The sequence below is a fragment of the Seriola dumerili genome, unplaced genomic scaffold, assembly GCF_002260705.1.
Source record: "Seriola dumerili isolate Sdu_G_001 unplaced genomic scaffold, Sdu_1.0 BDQW01000331.1, whole genome shotgun sequence".
Taxonomy (NCBI): Eukaryota; Metazoa; Chordata; class Actinopteri; order Carangiformes; family Carangidae; genus Seriola; species Seriola dumerili.
This window is the reverse complement of record NW_019174586.1, coordinates 6,948,515-6,970,406: the sequence shown is the minus strand read 5'-3', so window position 1 is coordinate 6,970,406 and position 21,892 is coordinate 6,948,515. Positions and strand designations below refer to the sequence as shown.

Genomic DNA, 21,892 nt, shown 5'->3' with positions numbered 1-21,892 from the left:
TCTCAGGCTTTTTAAATTTCACTGCAACTCCATTGTGCCCTCATGTGGCGTTACTGTGCGCATTTATAAGTATGAGTTGCCCTGAAGAGCAATGAGCCCCAAACCCTGGCAGCATCAGTGCCAAACTCTGCCCATTAAGCATTTTCCTCTCTGAGAGCTTTTATGTTGATTTCATGATTGATTGCCTCCATTTGTTTTGGGCAGCCAGGAGCAGCCATGAAGAACATGCCAAGTGGTTGATTTACGACTGTGGCTTCCTGTGTTTGACTAGTGCTTCCACATAGACCCACCTCACAGAAAAGCAAACCTACCTGCTGGTCAGACCTTAAATCTCTCACACAAATACGCACACATAATTGTGCAAACTTTTACAGGTTTCCAGGTGTGATTACAGATTACAGTTCAGTTCAACCATTGCTGCAGATGCACAGAAGGTTATAAAACAAAGAGTAAGTTGTGTATGAAGAAAAAGCAGCATGTAGCCACCTAAATACCTTCCACAGTGAAATGTTTGTCTGTCTATTATATGTCCCCAGCTCATTTTATAGGCCTGCAAAACAAAGCTCACAGTTTTTCACTTAACAAACCTTTTCTATCAGTTCGTAGCTCTCTTCAAGTTTGAGGGCTCTGTTCTGCAGGGAGGTGCAGGCTCTGTGGTGGAGCTCCAGCCACTGCTGATAGGACGACTCACTGATGTCTGCCACCGCAAAGCACAGAGTGCGCAGCCCTGGATGAGGAAAACAGCATGACAATATTCGGGTCAAATGTCTTGACTTTTTACTATTTTCCATTTCAAGACCTTGATTTTTGACAGGATTGAGCTCTCTGATGTTAAGCATGTCACTCAGACATATGTGTGCAGTGTAACCATTGACCTCCTCACTGCATAACTGATAAATACTATAACATAAAAACTTAAATTATCAAATAATTCCTTAAGCTTTTCTATACATATACAAATCCAGACCTTTTAGAAGAACTGGGTGGGTGTTTGCCATGTAGAAAACAACAGAGTATGGATGGTAGTGACTACCATGTGTTTCTTCGTCAGTGTACTGCATATCTTGTTCATATCGATTATACCATATATATATATTTATTTTAAAGGCTATGACATTTTAATCTATTTTTACGATGCCTTTCTAACATTTGATTGGGGGTAAGACATGGCAATTAGCTGTCTACCACAACTCTGTATGATTTATAATAGTAACTTTATATGTTAATGCAGCGAATCCAATCCATTGCTTTTATTTTATCTATGTCTAGGAGGTTAAATAAAAATTCTGACACTGCTGGTCTGGACATAAGTAACATGTTCATAATGAATCAATATAAATCTTTTATAAATCCAAATATCTGAGTAGCATGAAGACTTATAGATTCTTTGTTCAATGCAAATAACATTTAAATCAGATCAATACCATTTCAAGATTAAATAAACTTTATTCATTGCCATTCTTCTTGTCGGAAAGCTAAAATAAGTCATAATATATTATTCAGGCAAATCCAAATTGCTGCTACTGAAGATCTTCTCAATCTGTCCTGAAAGCTATATATAGCCTACATCAAATATTCCCAATTACATCATTTTGCTTGTGTCTCACAAGGGGGCAGTATGAACACAGAACAAAAAGGAGTCTCTGATGCAGTTTCTTTCAGCTCCACTGCTTTAGGTTAATATTCCTTCGGTTTACTCATATTTGGATTGACTGTTCATTAAATACTGACATATAAGGTAAGCTCTAAAACAAAACTACTACTTCTGCTGCAGCTGACGATCAAATGGTGATAACGACCATAAAGAAATGATGGAAGCACAGACATCAGAAGCATCCTAGAAGATGTTTTCCTTTTGGCAGACAGGGGGCGATGTTAGTCCACTCACCCTCAGTAGCAAACTGTTCCAGGTGCTTCAACGTGATCTCTTTGTACCTAGAGCTGTCTGCCAGACGGTCATAGATCACTGTATCCTGAAGTGAAACAAACACTCATTGGCTACTGACAGAGGAGAGGAGAGAAATGAACCTCCTGGAATTGGGCTACTTGGCACACAGGCGTCTCAGGTTGGATACAGCCCTCATGAGTTGCACTTTCGACAAAATGTATCTGAATCCTACTTGCACCTCCATTCTCTGACTGTGTTTTAATAACACAGAAAACAATTAATAGTGTTAAACTACAATAAAACAAGCAGCTTGAGTAAAACATAAGCCTTAAACCTACAAAGTGAAAACAAGAACATTTGGAAAATTATAATTTTTTTGGTATGCTTGTCTTTATAACCTACTTACATAGTAAGACAAGTAAATTAAATTAAACCCTCATTGTCTAAAATGTTACTAACCTTACCTTGATGAGCCTGACGAGGCTAACTATGCACATGTCCCTTTAATCATTAAAATTGCACCAAAAATGTTATTTTCTTTTGAATATATAATGCTGTGTACATCCGGCAGAGTTTTAGATACTTCTGAAACTGTGGATTGAGGGTAGTCGGATACTTCATATAAGCAGACTGCCTTCCTGTGAAACATAATGTTTGTGTATCCATTATTTTGTAGAGATACCATGTGTGAAATATGGTCTTCTTGCTTTGTGCTGCTGCTCATTGAAAAGATTTCCTGACAAGAAAGCGATAGGCAATAAGGGGAGAAGAGTGTTCGACACTTGTGCGTGTGGCGATGATGGTGATGGGCTGTCATGCGTTGCCATGGAGAGAGACAGACACTCACAGCTCCTTTGCAGTAGAGGCGGATCTTCCCAGATGGGGTGCGCATGATGACTGACATCCTCTTCCTCGCACTGAGAGAGAAAAAGGCAAAAGAGAGAGTCAGATAGAGAGAAGATAGGGTGGGATAAGCAGAGAAAGCAAGCGAGAGAAATCACATCACAAGGTGTTACAGAAAATTATCACGTACTGTTTGAGCTAGCATATGTCTGATGAAATTAGAAATCAAAGAGGTGGGTAACAAGATATCACACCTCTGTCACACAATTAATTAGTGCAAATCACGAGTGCTAAAGGCAGATGATGAACTCTGATAGCACGTGATTCTTTTGAGGACTTTATAGCAAAGAACAAATATTTACCTACACCAATGGCCTGTATGAACAACAAATGACTGAGTATACTGCAGTCGCACACATAATAATTAATATCATTAATATAAAAAATGCTATTATCAAAGTCGTACCTTGTAAACTCCAGCACATGAAGCAGTTCATACTTGTCCTCTGTTCCAAGCTAAATCCAAAGAGACAGACAAGTTAATAAACTCCAGAACGAAAAATCTCAACCTCACCCTTCTTCTGAGACAACTTATCTTAAGTAGCATGAGCCAGCCCTGCCACCCTTCTCCAATCAGCCTTGATTGCACTTTAAATGTGTTTATCAGTTGCCTGCACTGAGCTGATGGAGGGAGAATAACAAGGTACAATTCAATTAACTTCTTTAATTGTAGAGACCGCTAGGTACAAGACAGAGTGATTAAATAGACGCTGAGCGCTTTAGAAGGCCTAATAAAGGTTAAGAAATTGGACAAACATCTTGGAGACAAGATGTTCTCAGCAGGAGAAAAAACATTTAATGGTTCTGGCCTTTCTGCCTGTGCGTCTTTGAGTGCAATCATCAGGTTAGCCAATTAAGGGAATAACAGGATGAGTGACCCTAGCTTTGGAGAGGACACACACTGCATCAGCTCAGGATATATTCAAAGCAATGTGGTATTTTCCATTGCCGTGGCCCATGTGAAAACAAAAGGCTGAGCTCTCTTTGGTATTATGCATATTACTTTTAGTTCAAGGTCTGTTTTGGAACATCTGAGTAAAATAACTAAAATAGTTAATTAATTGCCAAAGTTGCAGACTAAATATATTCTACAGATTGTAGATACCCTATAACTTCAGAGAAAAAAATAACTGGGAGGGCAGCCTGGTTCTGTCTAAAGGTAACAAAATCTGTAAGCATCTCAAAAGTGTTTAATCAACACAAAAATGTAAGTGTAGAAACAAAAATATACTGTTTGATGGGGGCTTATGCACTGAACTACGTATCACCCAGGGTCAATAACTCTGCTCATTTGCCAGCAATTGCTCCCCGTCAAGAAATTTGTAGTTTTTGGATTTTGTTGCCTGTGGACAGAGCCAGGCTAGCTATTTCCTCATTTCCACTGTAGCTCCTTACTTACAGTAAAGACGTGAGAGCAGCATCAATGTTGTCATTTAACTCTCAACAAGAAAACAAATAAGAGTATTTTACAGATGTTGAACTATTCATTTAATCAATAACCAGAAAAATGATCAAAGCTCTTCCACTGTAGGGTAAAACTACTGATTTATTTGTAAGCATGAGATATGTGGGCATTTTGTCTCTCCTCAAGAGTCAAGAGTCTGTCAGACTCTTGACTCTTAAATCACATTTGTCTTTTACTTCTGCAGCTGCATTTGTTTTATTCAGGAACGCCAGAAAAATCCTTGGTGTTACTGTCACAGTCTTACAGTATTCCCTTTTTCTCGTTTGAGGTCATGATGCCCGCATTAAGATTAAGTAGCTCCGTCCATCGGTAAAATACCTTGCATGCCTTTCATTAAACTTGTCTCATTCAACTCACCAATTGCACAATGACGCTGTCAGGAGTTCTACCAGAAAAAACAAAGCCAAGGTTTCGGGCTGCCCTCACCAGAGCACCTTCATCTAGAAAGCAAATAGAAACCCAAAATGTTACAGATAAACAAACAGACACCAGTACAAGCACACATACTGATGGCAGACACAGTGTTGTGTGAAGATAACTTTTTGAAATTTGAACCTGACAGTTACGATAAAAAAACACATTCATATTGGTACATGAAACTAGTTCATGTCGACACATTTTCACAATGAGGGCAGCAGACTGAAAGCTGTGGACCAGGTAACTTATGCTACAGCTTGCATGAGGATGCTGCAGGGCGAGAAAAAGCTCTCTGCTTGTTTTTTACAGTTCACTTGACTAGCTTTCTCTTTGCAGCCACTGCTCGCTCGGCTTCAAACCCCAAAGCTCCATGAGACCATGATTGTTCTGCGCAATCAGGCAAAAAAAGTCATTTCTCTTAACAAAAGCATAATGTAAGATGAAAAGCAGGAGCCTTTCTTTGTAGAATTGTATAACCTGTTTAGTCAGTCAATATGTGTTCATTAAAAGCCTAATCAGTACTTTTTTAAATTAAAAAAAATCTCTGCTTACGAACATTACTGGTGTCATCAAAAACACCAGGAAACATGAACACCTCTGATTTCATTGCAGTCTACTATTTGTCCATTTACTGAAAGATCTGTCATTTTGGCAACAACAAATTCTGGGTTTTTAATTTTTTCCATGAGAGCTACTTCTTTGTTTACATTCTGATCGTGGGTTTTGCCTTAAGCACAGTGACATTTTCAACATTCATTAGGATGGTCCTTTATTTTTAGGAAATTTACATACTGCTACAAGGGGCAACCACAGTGTCTGAATGGTAAAGCCAATGTGGACATGCCTGAAGCTGCACTGCAAACATTTTTCAAGTCTCAGTTGTTAATTTCACCTCCTCTAATGTTTTAGGGCATGTTTTCTTGACTGACAAGTGTTTCAGTCTATCACATTCAGCTGTGAATGTGATAGACTGCAGGATCACAGTGAGGTTCACAGAATCAAAGTGAATTCATTTTTATAAAATGAAACATCATTTTTACAAAATGCATGGTATATATGCATTTTGTAAACAGGATATTTCATTTTATAATATGATTCCTGGCTCTCTCATGCACTGATGATTATATAAATGTCTTATATAAATGAAATACTGCTGCCTGGAGGCTGTGGTGGCGTCTTTCATTCACTAAGGCACAGAGGTCACTAGATGGAAAATTAAATATCTCAACAAAGGGAAATATCAAGGACACACAGCATCATGGATGCAAAGCACCTGGACAAAGGTCTAGCCACAGCTGCAGAGATGTAGCACCAGCAATTTAAGACCTGCATTTTCAGCTCTAGTCCAACTTGTGCTACCTATCATCAAGAAAGGTAACACCCGCAGCAGTTTGGACGGTAGGTAAACTTTATGTTGACTTTCATCTACAAGCAAAGAAAGTTTCTGCAATTTTGCCTTTATATGACACCACCAGCCTGTTCAATGACCTATGGACACATGCCATACATTTGAGATGGGCAGTATACTTTATATCTAGAGGCTGTACTGCACTTATTCTAAAGGTAACTGTGTTCATGGACATGTGATTTACCTGGAGACGCAGCCTGGTAGGCGATTTTTCCATCGGTGCACTCAGGGACTGCAGTGTGACAGATGGCCATCATGGTCATGAACTCCAGGATGACAGCAGCTGTAGGCTACAGCAAGTGGAAAGGGCACTTTGACTTTTAATGTTCTTTAATAAAACATGTCACAACAAAACACAAAGAAAACAACAAGATAGGCCTTGATGATACTGTAGAAAGAGAGAGCAAGGAAAGAAACTGCACTGATTGACAGACTCGGATCAGCATGCACAAAACACTATGTCAGTGCTGATGTTCTGCACATATGTGACATACAGATGTCACACACTACCTGCTACTAGAGTCAATTTTTGCTGTCATATGTGAGCATACAATCATATTTACAGACAAGTTCTCCATATAAATGTCTACAGACTTACTTCAGAACAATTTCACATGTGGCTTCAGTATCAACCAGTCAGGTTCAGACAGACTAATGACTGCTGGTAACAAGCCAGTAGGATCCCACAGAACTTGCAAGCTGCTGACAGACATTTACTCAAGCATGTTCATGTAATATAAACCTGATCCAGTTAATGAAAAAAGCCTAGCCTATATACTGAGGGCATTTAACATTAATGAGGGGGAACGTATGACTAACTAGCCATGGGGTACACTCGGACAGGCATCTGCTGAGGCTCCTGTCTGAGGCTGCAGGACCAGCAGCTCCTAGTCAGCGACTGCAGCTGGGGCCAATATATCAGCAGCCTGCAGGGCAATGACGGGCTGAATCATACAGCAACAGTATGGACAGTAATCCAGATGCTAGGTAGTTGTTAACAATAAGGGTCAATAGTAGACTAAGCTCAAATAACTAGTTTACCAACATTAAAAGCAACCAACAATAAATACAACTGTTTGAGAAAAACAAATTAAGCAAAACAGAGAATATACAGCAGATGTATGCATATGACTGCTACTGTAACTAACGCCATGACATGAATTGTTGACTGCTAATTACCTGAAAAACATTTTACTCCCGTCCCTCAACAAAAAGCTGTGCACACACAGACAGTACGATTAAATTTGCTCCTTCTGTTGGCTATGGATACTCTGATGAGAGATCTCCAGCAGGGAACAAAGGAGCCAATGAATGAAGCGGGGAGGGCAAATCAAAGAGCCTCTTGTAAATGAAAGTACATAGTGTCGATTACAGTCCAGGTGGCTGAGAGAGCCCCCTCTGCCTCCTAGCAGCGTGCTAATCTGGCCTGGGTTGACAGGTATCCTCTGAAGGACATATGTGTGTATATGTGTATATGTGTATATGTGTGTGTGTGTGTGTGTGTGTGTTTGATTGTGCGTGCGTGCCTGCGTGTGTGCGCATGTGTGTGTACTCTCTATTCACATTTGAGTTCTAGACCCTAAAGTCAGGACATATTTAGAAGGTGCCAACAATCCTCATCTCTTCAAAGGGCTGTTTGTTAAACTTGGTTTTAAGGTCCTGATCATAGACTGTTTTTCGACGTAGCCTGCATGACTTCACCCATACTTTTCTGAAGAGTGGTTTTGTGGGCCGCTCCGCCGGCGCCATCTTGTCAGTGCCTGACTCCCGTATCTCCCGAAAAACGCACAAATGGGCAAAATGTCTGTGGAGCCGAGGCTTCGGTGCATGCCGGTTTAATAACTGTGGCAACTTGCATACGCTCCCGTTGGCATCGTTAGCACAGCTGGGCGTCTTGCTCGAGGGCAAACCCATGGCTAATTAATTTACTGGCTGATTAGCTAGTTAGCTATCAAGCTAGGTATGGCGAGGGCAGACACCCATACCTGCTAATTAGTACCAACATACAAATTAAATTAAACTAGAATTTCACTCACCTCATAAAACAGGAGCATAGACTTCTTCGCCGTATGTTAGTCAATTAACCGTATTATATAAGCCATATGATTTATCAGATATTTGCATGAAGATTCCTCCAAAAGGCACCAACACCTCAAACACGGCCGAGAGCTCACGTTCAGTGCCTCTAATTAGCTAAGGTGACACCTAGCTCACAGCTAACGGCTATAGTCCAAGAAACTAGCCGACATCTACCTGTCACTTAAAGTGGCCACGCCCTCAATTACGCATAACTTTAAGCCTTTGTAAAATTTAAACAGGATTCCTCCTCGTACAGTTGTCACGACGGGGGAAACTAGCTATAACGACCAAAATGGTTTTCGCACCAGGGTGTAAACATGTATAACTCTGTTGTAAAGTTGGGCATTTTAACATGGACCCAGCCTCAAGTGCGAGGAACTGCAGTTTTTGGCAGTTCCGTCTTAGCTCCATTTTTCAGACTCGGAGGTTGCTGCTTGTTTACGATTAGGATTTAGTTTTGGTTGACATGATCAGATGATTCTTCCTTCACCAGATTCTCCATAACTGGGCAAGTGCATCGGTAGTGTACACCAAGAGAACAGTACAGGCCTGAATGCTTCACCCCTACAATGAGGGACCAGTGCCTGTGGGGCCCATCTTTTGGGCATGGTTTGGGTCCACTTGTCCCTTTAGAGGGAAGGGTCACTACAAATCAATAGAAAGTTGTTCTGAGAGATCACTTTTATCCTATGATGGAACATTTCTATCCTGATGGGAGTGGTCTCTTCCAGGACGACGATGCCCCCATCCATAGGACACAAGGGGCCACTGATTTGACGAGTGTGAAGATTATATGAATCATATGTTGTGGCCTTCACAGTCACTACATCTCAACCCAATTGAACACCTATGGGAGATTCTGGACTGACATGTTAGACAGCGCTCTCCACCACCACCATCATCAAAACACCAAATGAGGGAATATCCTTTGGAAGAAAGAGTCCAGAGAACAGTGAAGCTGTTCTGATGTCACGTGTTTGCCCGACACCTTACTAATACGCTTTATGTTGGTTTTTCCTTTAATTTGTCACCCGTCTGTAGCTGCTTCCTCTGTTTCGTTTATGCTAAGGAGGACAAACATATGTGTGTGCTATCCCGGGTGGTGTTAACCTAGGCAGAGAGTACAGGGCATGTTGCAAGCTCTGCTCTGATGGCACAATTAAATGTGACAGCTAATACTGTGCTGCCAGCTATCACCCCCACTGACTCCTGGGTAATCAGTGTCACAGCAACAGTGACGGACACTCATCACTTCAGACATGGCCAGTGTGGAAAAAGTTGAAGGGTCAAGAAAAAATGAAGCAGAGAGCCTGGGTGAGCGAGTGAGCAAACAAACACCCACAAAGGCTGCTGAAACTCTGCAGGCGGAGAACATGTCTAGTGACTCAAGAGAACATGAAAAGCACCAGAGGGGATGTTTATTTTCGTCAGCACTGTTAATTCCCCTCCTCTAGTCTGCCTCCCCCCTCAACACTGTATCAACAGTACTCCTACAAAAAGCCTGCAGCCACGCAAAACTGTTGTTAATGATAAGGATTAGTAATGTTTAAGTAAGAAGCATCCTGATGGCCTTAAAGACAAAGTGTTTAAACTGTGAGAACGTAAGGTGTTAAATGAAATGTATCGCTTCATTTAGCATCTATAGTAGTAGTATAGCTTAATGTGGCTCTTATAGATTTAAAGGAATAGTACAACATCTCGGAAAATATGCTTATTCACTTTTGTGCTAAGTATCCACCTACCAGAATCATGTCAAAGTGACAACAAGAAGATGGCCGAGAAATAGTCCAGCACATAACCACTCATAAAACCATAATGTGTTGTTTTAATACTTTGGTTCTTGTGCAGATTGAACAAATTGCATACAATGTGTTAATCAGTGAGTTTTAGAGGTGCTGGTGGATGAATTTTGTTATTTTGGAACAGAGCCAGGCTAACTGTTTCCACATGTTTCTAGTCTTTATGCTAAGCTAAGCTAACTGGCTGCCGGCTCCTGCTACATATTTACCAAACAGACATGAGAGTGATGTCAATCTTGTCACATGACTCTTGGCAAGAAAGCAAATAAGCATACTTCTCAAAATGTTAAGCAATTTCTTTAATGGCAGTCCCATTAGAGTCAATCACCATTAAATTTCAAAACACGTTGAGGCATCATGCAGGAATAGAAGGTGACTATAAACTATGACTCACACATGTGCTACAATATTAAGACATCAACAAAGCATTAGTACAACCACAACCCAGCAGATTAATCTTAAGAAGAATCATCACTGGAGATGTAGAGAGACTGTGGTTTCTAAACAGCAGTTGGTTATGCACCATAATTAGCAGTGGGCGCTGGGCTATCAATATGAAACTAAAGCAGATCCTAGACAAACTCAATGTGTGGAGAGATTCTGCTGTCATAACAAAGCAAACATCACAGTGGGATTACTACTTTCCCTGGGCAGTGCTATTGTACATAATCAGATGTGACATTCTGCCTCCCCCACACTGTTATGCAGCTGAGTGACTCAACCAGCCAATCAATCACAGTTTTCACCCATTTCATTATTACAGGTGACCCGTAATGCTCCCACTAAAGTCCTATGACAGACACCAAATACATGTCTGACTTCATATTTTCATACAGAGGCACAATTCTCAAATATATGCTATCTTTAATCACATTTTTGGGCAGACATATTCATATTCGTAAGCAATTAAACAGTTGATAAGCAAATATGCAAGTTTTCATCTTGTCAGAATAAACTAATTAGGTTGTTTTTTTTGCCTTCCTGTGTTGACAATGTCTTGTGGAGAAACAGTAATCCACCCTTCAGCATGATTTTAATCTGAATGATATTAAAGAGAATTGAGTCCATTTGTCTGTCAAAACATGCCATCTTGATCCAGACAAAATGACCATAACACATGATGCACGCCATGAAAAATCACAGCCTTTCCACCATTTTTAAAGACACAACATACAAGCCAACACACAAGTCCACCACATTACTGAGATCCACTTAAAATGGCAGCAAGACATTATGTAACCACACACAATTAGATTCAAAATCCTTCTTAATTTTGTCCTAAACAGCAGCCGTCACTGAATGCGAGCGGCGGGAACCCTGACATTACTTACGTGATTACTTTGGAGGTTTTCCAGTAAGCTCGGGTCATTAAATCCGGCCTCCTCTGATGAGTGTGTGCTGTGCCTGGAAAGAAGAGACGGATAAGTCAAAACAACAGAACACACTGGAATACTTGATAGCACCACTGAAAGCACTGACAGCCGACTACAACGTGTTGTCGTGACTGTAGACCAGACTAATACAGAACAAATAATTTGCATCATAATCAGAGCATATTCTGACAACAAGGGGAGTTTACATAAAAGTACAACTTCAGAGCAGCTTCTGGCAGTTTTCCAAATACAATATTAAGCACTATAAAAGTGTCTCTTAGGCTCCAGCAGCAAAAACAAAGCTTCTTGGAGCCTACATAGAATATGCTATACCTTCTAAAGAATTGTCTGCCACTTTGCAGTCTGGCAGGTTTATTTGAATCTGGTTTTAAAATCAAGCAATAGTACGCAGCCTTCTTCCAACAACCTGAACCTGCAAATAACAATTGATTTGTCTTGATTAATCAAATATACAAAAAAAAAAATGACAGAAAATTACGAAAAATGCCCATTCTAATGTTTCACAGCCCAGTATTCAGATTACTTGTTTTATCTGACCAACACATCAAAACTCAAGGATAGTTAGTTTACTATCATATATAACAAAATAAGCAACAAATCATCACATTTAAGAAACAGGAAGCAGTGAAGGTTCAGCAATGAATTATCTAAATAGTTACAAATTAAATTTTCTGTCGACCAACTAATGAATCAACTGACTAACTGACTTAGTTTCATCTCAAGATAAATTTACTTTGCACTGGGACTGGCACCACAACACAGGCCTTAAACTGGTATTAACAGAGAAATGCTGTGTGCCAACAGTATTGACATTTGTCAAGAAAAGTATCAACCGCAATGCAGACAGAATGCAAATTCAGGCCCCCCCGGGCTTTAGTAATGTGATGTACAGTGTGACTGTTTGGGATTCTGTCCATGCTGGCAGAGGGGGATCATCCTTAGAGAGAGCGATGTCCTGAAACAGGACATTATTATTTCACACTGCACAAAAGAATCCACACTCATTCATTTATTAATTTTCTCCTTTATACATCATATTCACTTCAGTCATTTCCATAAATAATAAATGGTGTTCCCCTTTGCTTTAGAAATTAAACAATGTAAGAGGAACTGCTTACAGTGACACAGCAGGCAGGTTGAATTTCTGGCAGCTAAAAAAGACCACATTACTCATACAGTAATCAAAGCCAAACCCTAATAATTTACTGGAAATACAATTAGTCTCTCATACTCGCACCAGAAATGCTTTTTGTTACTGGCAAGATGCAAAATAATTAAATATGTTGAAGGCCATTAGGAACATGGCAAAGGAAAAACATGATACAATCTTTCATCGACAACAGAAATTCATGCTGTACTGGGAAGAAAAAACATTTTGTATTGCAAAGAAGACCTCTTAATTGCTTAAAAAGAAAGGATCTCTGTAGCAGTGGCTTAGGGCAGTGATTTTGTAAGTAGCCACCAGCCGCTCACTGGCTGTCCAGCTGGGATCGATTCATGATTCTGTGATAAATAGAGTCCTATAGATCAGGTAGACAGCAGCTTTGTCCGTGGCACTGGGGCTTGATAGAAATGTTACAGAGGCTGCCATTAGCAAGCATAAGTCTTTCTAATCCCACAGGATACACTGTTCAGAACCCTGAGAGCCAACAAGCTAGCAGGCCAGTAATACTTCCATCTACTTTACGGCAAATAGAGGTTTGGGAAGAAAAAAGAAAAAAAAAAAAAGGAAAAAGACAGAGGTGGGATTAAAAAGCAGGGCTGGAGTAGATATTGTGTTACACCTACGTAGATGCACTGGAGGTTAGAGAAATTTATCACACTCACAGGCTTTATTAAAATATGACTGGGTGAAATTGGAAAACAAAGTCTGCAATGCTCCGTGCACGTAAACACCAAGGAGGGCAGAAGTTTCAACGAAATAGCTTCAAGTTTTCCATCATATACTGAAGAATAAATATACATCTTGCTCTGTTTATAGGAGTGCAACTTGTATGACTGTACACTGTTTCTACATATATGTATCTGAGCTATTTTTCAGTACCGTTATACATTCATAAGTCAGATACAAAAATATACAAATTCTGCAACAAAGACTGAAAATTCAGTTTTTTTGACAGCAGATCTATGGAGTCATTATTAGTTTTTAACCCTTATACAGGGAGGGAAGCCCTGGACGTTTCTCTGCTGCAGTAGTAATGTAGCTCAACATGTCGATTGTCTAGATGAAATTTCTGAGGCACGAGGCTGGGTGTGGAGGACGGTCAGTTATTGATTATCTGCCAACACACAGAGGTCCTGTCACTATGGGAACAAGGGTGCTGGCTGTTCACAGTCAATAGCCAGGGACTGGTTCCAGATCAAACCTATGACACACCATGCGGTCCAGTAAGGGGGAGGATATAATATATTTACAACTGACCTGTGTCAAAATGGGAGGATATTTTTTACATTGTTTGACCCTGGAATGAGATAAGCTCTGATTTAAATTAACCCTCATTTAAGAATAAATAAATAAAATCACAGGATTAAGACTGATTTGGTTTCATACATTTTTCCTTTGCTCCTGTATGTATTTCAGTGAGAGAAAATAACAGAAGAAAGAGACATGCTTTCACTGAGGCTGGCAACTTTCTTTAAAGCAGCAACATACAACATTTTGGCATAATGGGCATTAACAAACAGGCCCCAATCCCCCCATGCAAAATGGAAGAGACACGCCCATGCTGTTACTGCAGATCTCAACACTGTAGCAGATGGATCTCAGAAGTAGGACTGTGTGTGAGTGAGTGTGTGTTGTGTGTGAGAGAGAGACGGAGGAAGAGAGAGAAGAAGTGGGTGTCTAACTACCATCTCCAAAGTTAGTTTGATGTTAACTGGGGAAAAGGAGAATGTGCTGCACAGCTTCAGCCTCAATACAACATACAGTAAATGCTCGAGGGCTTGTTCTATCAAACCTATTAAATGTACAAGTTCCTGTTTGGAGGTCAAAATTCAATAACAATTCTAACACAATACTGGCAACAAACATACGATCATTTGTTTAAGACTGTTCGTTCACAACAACGGGTATATACACTGAATCACGAGCCACAGTCACATACAACACATCCCAACTGTATCGAACGCACAAAGAAAAAAACAGCAACATATACTGATGTATTGTGTTCAAAGTCACGATTTCCACAAGGCAAAGCAGCACTTATACATCACAGAAGCGGAGAGCAAAAATAAACAAAAACAGCAACTCAGTCATCTTACCAGTCGTCCTCTGCAAAACTACCCTCCTCAGCCTCAGGGACGTGGCTGTTGGAGCGAAGGTGGAGAACAAAAATCACCTTGTTGACAGAGTCTACCATTAACATGTTCTGGGAAAGTGCAGGTGCCAGGACCGGATTAAAGATGGGATTGTTTATGAGGAGAGTATGACAAGTCAAATGCCAGGAGGGGCTGTAGTTGAGGTGTCGGGGGTTAGGTTCACAGCGGTGATTACAGCAGGCCCTCTTAATTATTTATTCTTAAAGGAATAGTTCAATATTTTAGGAGACGTACTGATTTGCTTTCTTGACAAGAGTGACATGAGAAGATTAATACCACTCTCATGTCTGTAAGCTTAATATGAAGACTGGAAACATCGGAAAACAACTAGCTTGGCTCTGTGCAAAGCTAATAAAATCTTCCCACCAACACCTTTACAGCTACTAATGGACACATTATATCTTGTTATTATATCTCAATTGTTACAACCTTTTGTTCTTACACTTTGGTCTTTGCACAGATGAAACAAACAAGACATTATGTCTCAAAGAGTAAGCTTTGGTAGTGTGGGAGGCTTTGTTGTTGTTTGCGTTCTTCCTAAAGGACATATATAGTGGCATTCATTCTTAAGTTATTTATAACAACTGAAACGTGTGTTCACTTTTCTTTTTAACAAGTGACACATCTTAGCTGTAATTCTTAAGAAGCAAAAAGAAAGCTACTGTATGCACACAATTTTGATCTCAATATCTGTTGTTCTATACACAGTGTGTGTATTGTCTGCATGACAAGCAGAATCCATCCAGAAGGCTCTGCAGATGCATCGTAAGGCAGATAGAAAAAACTATGCAGACAAATATTTGGATAATTATGTTCTTACAAAATAATAAAAGGTTAAAATACATCAGAGATACAGTATTACACTGACGCTTTGTATGTGTAGGGGGAAATTTGACAAATTAGATGAGAGAGAGAGAGAAAAAATCTAATTCAAGACAGCCAGATGCAAACTGCGGGGAAAATACGAATGGGAATAATTTCATTATCGTAACATATCTTCCTCTCTTGTTCCTCATAAGACAACAGCAGCACTTTTGCAACAACAGCTTCAATGAATATGTGAGTATTGACACCAATGAGCGCAGCAATGAAAACAATGTTTGAAAGTCCAAATGTGATCAGAGAGCACACAGCTCCAAAATGAGGCACCAAATTATTTTGACATCTCTGCTCTGGCAGACTAACTGCAGTGCAGGGTTTTGTTAACTCTGAGGAGAAGAGCCCATCAGACGATGTGCTCCACTGAACATTACTGCTCTCCATTTGATTCAGAGTCAGTTTGATTCATACTGTGAGTTCAGTCTTCAGTAAAGCGGGATTGTGGTTATCTGCATTAACAACAAACCTCTGTCTCCATAAAGGCTGATATATACTGTTAGGCATAGGTGACAACTGCATACAACGCATATGCACAGAGTTACGCTACACAATAAATAACTAATAATAAATAAATGATAAATAAATAATAACAAATCACTTACGCAAATTTGGATAATCTAAAAAGAAATCAAAACTTAGTTTTGCAAGTTTTGTCACTTGAGTACATCTGAAAAATATGCTTCCACTCTACTCTTAACAAATAACACCCAGGAGGATTCTGGGAGCCTTTCTGACCTAAACAGTATCTCTCCTTGAGATTTGGACTCCAATCCAGTGGAATTAATTAATGTCTGCACCCTTGGGGTTGGCTTTATTAATTACAGCAGCACTTAATTTGTGGTAAGGAACACATGCAGGCGGCATTGTCGGGGGGGCTTTGTGTGCGTGCCGGCACCAAATTACAAGTCAGTTCAAAGAGTAAGCGCAATGCACATGCATGTTCATTCATTTGTATTAAGGTACAGAATGTTTTATCTTTGAGTTTTTTACTCAAGGATATCCTGAAGTACAGTCAGGCACTTTAAAATCTGTCATTGTACAAGTGTTGAAAAAGCAAAGACGTGCTACTGACAGAGAATTCAAAATGCAATTAAACAATATCTGCCTCAAATCTACCTTCACAATTTAGCATTAACATTAGACAATAGAAAGAAACCAGACATCTGTAATACTAATAGAAAGGAAGCAGCAGTCATCAAACTTATACTGCATATAACTTAATATGCAAACAGATTTGCACTGTGTTACTGTTGGATAGATATGATAATAAGGAATTCATTATGTGTTTATATTGTTAAATATATAGCATATCATTCAATAAAAATGTTTACCTAAAATTAAATGATAAGGCTGGAGATATTCTACATGTGTAAGAAAAAGACCAAAATTAGTCTGTCTCTCAGCACTTCCCTGCTCCCTATTTGGCACTTGGCCCCAAGACCACTGGTTCCTCCTAACGTATTACGTAAATCTTAAAAAAAAAATAAAAAAAAAATAGACTAAGGATATATATTTTCAGTTTTAAATGGTGCTGATGATTTCCTGAAACAGCTGCATGCTCTCAAAAAATACAACTCCAACAGGGGTAAACAGTGTATTTGCAGGGGATTATTTGCAGCACCAGGACAGTGAATGTAGAATCAAGTCAATATTAGATAAACTACCTATTTCATCAAAAAACTGACTATCCTGGTTCACTATGACCCACACTTTCTAATACATTTGTAATATACATACAAACATGTTAATATGCTGGCAATATTCATTTTATTGTTGCAATCATTTTGCTGTGTCACGCAGTTCAACAGTGCGGCTCATTTGGGAGGGTTAAATTTGGTTTTGGTCTTTTCATGAGATTTGTTCACACCAAGAAAATGACACTTGTTCTGCTCATACAGACCCCCACCACTGGACTGTTATAATTTTGGGCTCAAAATACTGGTTGGTCAGGGGTCTGCTCTGACCCTCTATGTAATTTGGCAGCCGTTCTTGACGTTTGTGGAAAAAAATGGAAGCAGAGAATATAATCCTGTAATATTTATGTTACTCCCCTTCGGTAGTCCTCAGGAATGACTAACTTTCAGTCAGCGACGTAGGTCTGGTGGGTTGTTGGGTACTTGATTTTTCTGATTGGATGCAATGCTTCATCTGTATTTGTATTCTTGTATACCGAAAATATTCAATAAAAAGACCTTGATCAAAAAAAAGTACTGGTTGGAACTAAAGTCTGATTTGTTGTGAATTTTACAAAAACTGAAAACACAAAACTGTCTTTTAGTCACTGGATTTCCAAAAAGCCAATTAGCAGCAAACAAATACATGAAGCTCCATCTATGATCATCATCACATTTTGAAACACACAGAGTTAAACTAAGTCTACCTTAAAATAATGTCAGCATATATTCTATGAGGTTGAGTAATCTAAGGAAAATTAAACGGATTACATCACTGTAACATTGTTATTGTCTGATGAATTATGAACACAGAACCTTTCCAACTCTTACTTTGGGAATCCAGAGGAAGAAGATCAGGCCAAAGCATCACTAAAACATCTTCACCTCATTAGAACCTGCCTTTTTTTCCCCCTCCTGCTATGAAACACTCATCCATATTTATCAGTTGCATAAGAGGGAGTCCTCGTTTCAGAGAATCAAAGGAAAACATCTCTACTTGGGATGAAGGAGAGAGAGACTGCTGCCTAACTTCAATCTTAGCAGGGAGGAGTGTGTGTCCCTGATGACCAGCAGGTTTGACCCAATTAAATAACTGTTCAAAAAAGGCAAAAAAAAAAAGGAAAAGACAGCATGAAACATATAAGTAACAAGAAGGACACATCTGCCTTTAATCAGCAGAGATAGTTTAAAAAAAATAAATTTTCATGATGATCTTAGAGTTATTACGTCATCAACATGTATATATCACTCATTAAAGTACCTTTATATTCTTGACCCGGGAACAACAGTGAGGAGTCATCAGTGTCCTCACTGAGCTAGCAATCACAGAATAATGAGAGAACTCCAGATAAAATACTCTCTTTTGTCCTTCAGCCTGCACTTCATCAATCATGCTTTTAATTGAATCCTAATGGGATTAATCATGTACTGTCACGCCTGCACTTGCTTTGGTTCTGTAAAGATACTCGGCTCTCCCACTTGTTTTGCATCCAGTGAGGTTAATTATCTGTGCACTAAAATGAAATGAGAGTATATTCCGGGGAAAAAACATTAAGGGCTGATTTTAATGAAATGTTAAAATGCAACAGAATTTGCTTTTATGTCAGTGGAGCTGAGGGACAAAGTAAATTCATGTGCACTCTCAATGTTTCCCAAGAGAAAACTGTATGTTACCAGTATTCTTTCTAACTAGTGTCACAACACTGTCAGGCTCTGGACCTGGCAGAGAAAATACTGACATGTTCAGCCAGTTTTCACCAACACCTTCAACATGACAAACGATGATAAAGCCTGCGAAGGAGAGAGTAAAGTGCCTTTGCTTGCAAATGCCTATCTGCCTTTTATTTATAGTTTATGTTGAGAGGAGCACTGATGCAGCTGCTAATGAGAAGGCGAGGGAGGAGAGAGGAACGCCAGATGTACTATGATGCACACTCGGCATTTAATGAAGGTGATGGGGGAGGCAACAGTATTGAATGAAAAAGGGGAGACAGGGAATATTAAAAAGGGGGTGGAAAACAGAACGTACCCATAGGCCACACCCGCGATGGTGCACTTCTTGAACTGCATGACGTTGCAGGTCAGAGTCCCCGTCTTGTCAGAGAAAATGTATTTCACCTGTACGTGAAGTGAAAGACAGAATAGAACTGATTTCATGGAAACACATTCTATATTAAAAGAGAGACAGATATTCAAGAGTAAGTACTACATAAAGTATAATTTGAACTGCATTATTTACCTGGCCTAATTCTTCATTCAGATTGGAGGTGCGAGCCATGGCAGGTGTGTTTGTGGGCTCATAGAGCATATCGGTGTCCTAAAAACAATCACAAAAAACATTAACACGTGTAACTTTCACAAAAGAAACAGCATTTCTGGTAACAACACAAGTTTTCATCAGAGTAAACTTCACATTAGTGGTGAAAGAAAAAATAAAAACCCAAAAATGAAAGAATAAATAAAGAAAACAATTGCTTCACTTCAGCCAGGCCCTTCTCAGTTACATCACTCAATTTTCCCTCAAGAAAATACTGAATCAGCTGAGGCTGCGGGAAGAAAGACCAACTGAGAAATGCCCTAAATGTTGCTAAAAATTCATTGCTAGGATTTTCATTTAAAATCTAATGAATAAAGGGGCTCAGAATAACTTCAGGCAAAAAAACAGTACGATTCCTCAGCTGAGATAGTCGGTGGGGTTGACCTAGTTGCAAAGGATAAAAGAGCACAATATTGTAGCTGCTCACTGAAATGCTTCATGTCAAGCCAGGTTTTACATGTGTGTTGGGGGCCGTCTTTACAGATTTCACTTCACATGCTGTGTTTTTGTTAAAAAAATATTCTGTGCATGATTCTAACCACGTTATTTGCACAGCGAAATTTAATTTTAATAGCCAGTTCTTCAACCTGCAATAATCAATTTTGGCCACTTGGGGGCAGCGCAACAAGCTGTAAAAATAATGTTGGCATATTATCGCCTTGTAAAGGTGATATGGAGGATGTCAGTGGCTTTTTAAGACACAGAGCAACATTCATATTCATTTGGAGTCGTGTTTGTGTCGACCTGACAAAGTTAAGGTCAAAACTCTCTCTCCTTTCAGCTCTGTTTTGGTCTCTACCAGTTTCTGAGGGAAATATCTGTCTCTTTAGCTGCTAAATGCTCCACTGTTTTCATCGTTGTTAGCTGCTAACTTTCATTTGGTGCTGGGCAGGCAGCTCACAGGACGTGCTCAGAGCTTTTTTGCTGGAAAAAAAAAAAAGAAGCTGCCTCCTAGATTTGGAAACAATATTAACGAGAGCGGCAAGAATAAATAAAAACATTCATAATAACTCTCCTTGTGATTATCACTATATCATTAAATCCATGTTGATATAATAACAGCTTAAACTGCAGAATAGTGCATTATGTTTAAACAAACCACCCACCTTGCCTTGTTTATGTAGTGATTAACTGTATTGCAAACATTTTCTTTTGTGCTAATAGCAAATAATAATATAATAAGATGCACTGTGCAGCAAGTATGTCTGGTTTGGAACGCATGTAACCTCTGAGGTAGCTTCAACTCACCCAGTTGATGAAAAAGGCTTGGATGAACTTGATAACCTCCAGTGTGACCAGGAGACTGATGGGGATCAGGTTGTTGAACAGGATGATGAAGGTGAGAAAGTTGAGGCCAAAGTTAGCCGCCCCGCCATCTATCAGAGGACGAGTTTTGGACAGAGGGGAGTGATACACAGGAGACTCATCAGTGATGGTTTATAAATATCAGTTAGTTAAATGAAAATGCCCAAAGCTACTTCCAGCAAATGATCAACATTATCCCAATCCAGAGAATGTTTTGGGCTAACGTCGTGCATTAGCTGGAATTAACCATTTCTTCCACCCAACCTCATCCTCTTACGACTCAACCGATTAGCAGTCCAATTTAATGTCCCAAAGATTCAAAGTAGCGAACAGGGACTGAAGTATCTCAAATGTCATTAGTGTCACAGCAGCAGCCTTGGCATCCAGCATGATCCAGGCAATGAATTCCACAAAGCACTATGCAAAAAAAATGATGCTGGTCCCCCGAAAGCCCCAAACAATTGGCAATGATCAACATGTACCCCCCACTGACACCAAACATGAAAACAGGAGGGATGTGATTTACCTTTCCTCAGCTTGCAGGAGGTGCAAATGTTACCTTCCTCAACCCAAGCCTTGATCTTAGCATTGCAGTTGAGAGGGAGAGCCCTTCCCCATGACAGAACGATTGCAAAAACAAAAAACTGGATGGCACAAAGAAAGTGGCAGAATGGAAGCTACTGCTACAACAACACATATAGGAGGGAACACTTTTTTCCAGAAGTGGGGAGGAAGACAAACGTATTGGATGCTCTCAAGACAAAGGAGGGAGATTCAGTCCATAGCACATTCTCAACCAACAAGGAGTGGAAAAGAGTGGGTGGATTATGTCAGCAGACAAGTTTGGGTGTTAATGATGATCACTCGTCACCTCATTTCACTCATTCCTAGTGGCCAGCTTGTTATGTGACGTTACGTAAGAATTCTGCTGTCGAGAGTCATTAAAAAAATAAAACTCAAACCATAGCAAACCAGGACATGCACAAGTCACACAAGTGCAAATGTACCCTGATGTATTTTCTTAAGTATATATCACTGTAATGAGAT

At 39.7% G+C, this 21,892-nt stretch overlaps 1 protein-coding gene across 5 annotated transcripts in view; it reads right to left on the bottom strand.

Annotated features, from left to right (window-relative positions):
- The window catches only part of atp8a1 (ATPase phospholipid transporting 8A1), a 102,247-nt gene that overhangs the window by 41,930 nt on the left and 38,425 nt on the right, over positions 1-21,892 (bottom strand). For 4 of the 5 annotated variants that reach the window (XM_022760215.1, XM_022760212.1, XM_022760213.1 and 1 more), the window contains 10 exons: positions 20,789-20,916; positions 19,463-19,540; positions 19,253-19,341; positions 11,291-11,363; positions 6,266-6,371; positions 4,614-4,696; positions 3,198-3,247; positions 2,736-2,805; positions 1,889-1,973; positions 588-727 (listed from right to left, as the gene is read on the bottom strand). In XM_022760215.1, coding sequence (XP_022615936.1) covers positions 588-727; positions 1,889-1,973; positions 2,736-2,805; positions 3,198-3,247; positions 4,614-4,696; positions 6,266-6,371; positions 11,291-11,363; positions 19,253-19,341; positions 19,463-19,540; positions 20,789-20,916 — 902 coding nt within the window. Of the gene's footprint in view, positions 1-587; positions 728-1,888; positions 1,974-2,735; positions 2,806-3,197; positions 3,248-4,613; positions 4,697-6,265; positions 6,372-11,290; positions 11,364-14,614; positions 14,660-19,252; positions 19,342-19,462; positions 19,541-20,788; positions 20,917-21,892 lie in introns of all 5 variants that reach the window. The other variant, XM_022760216.1, reaches the window with a different exon arrangement.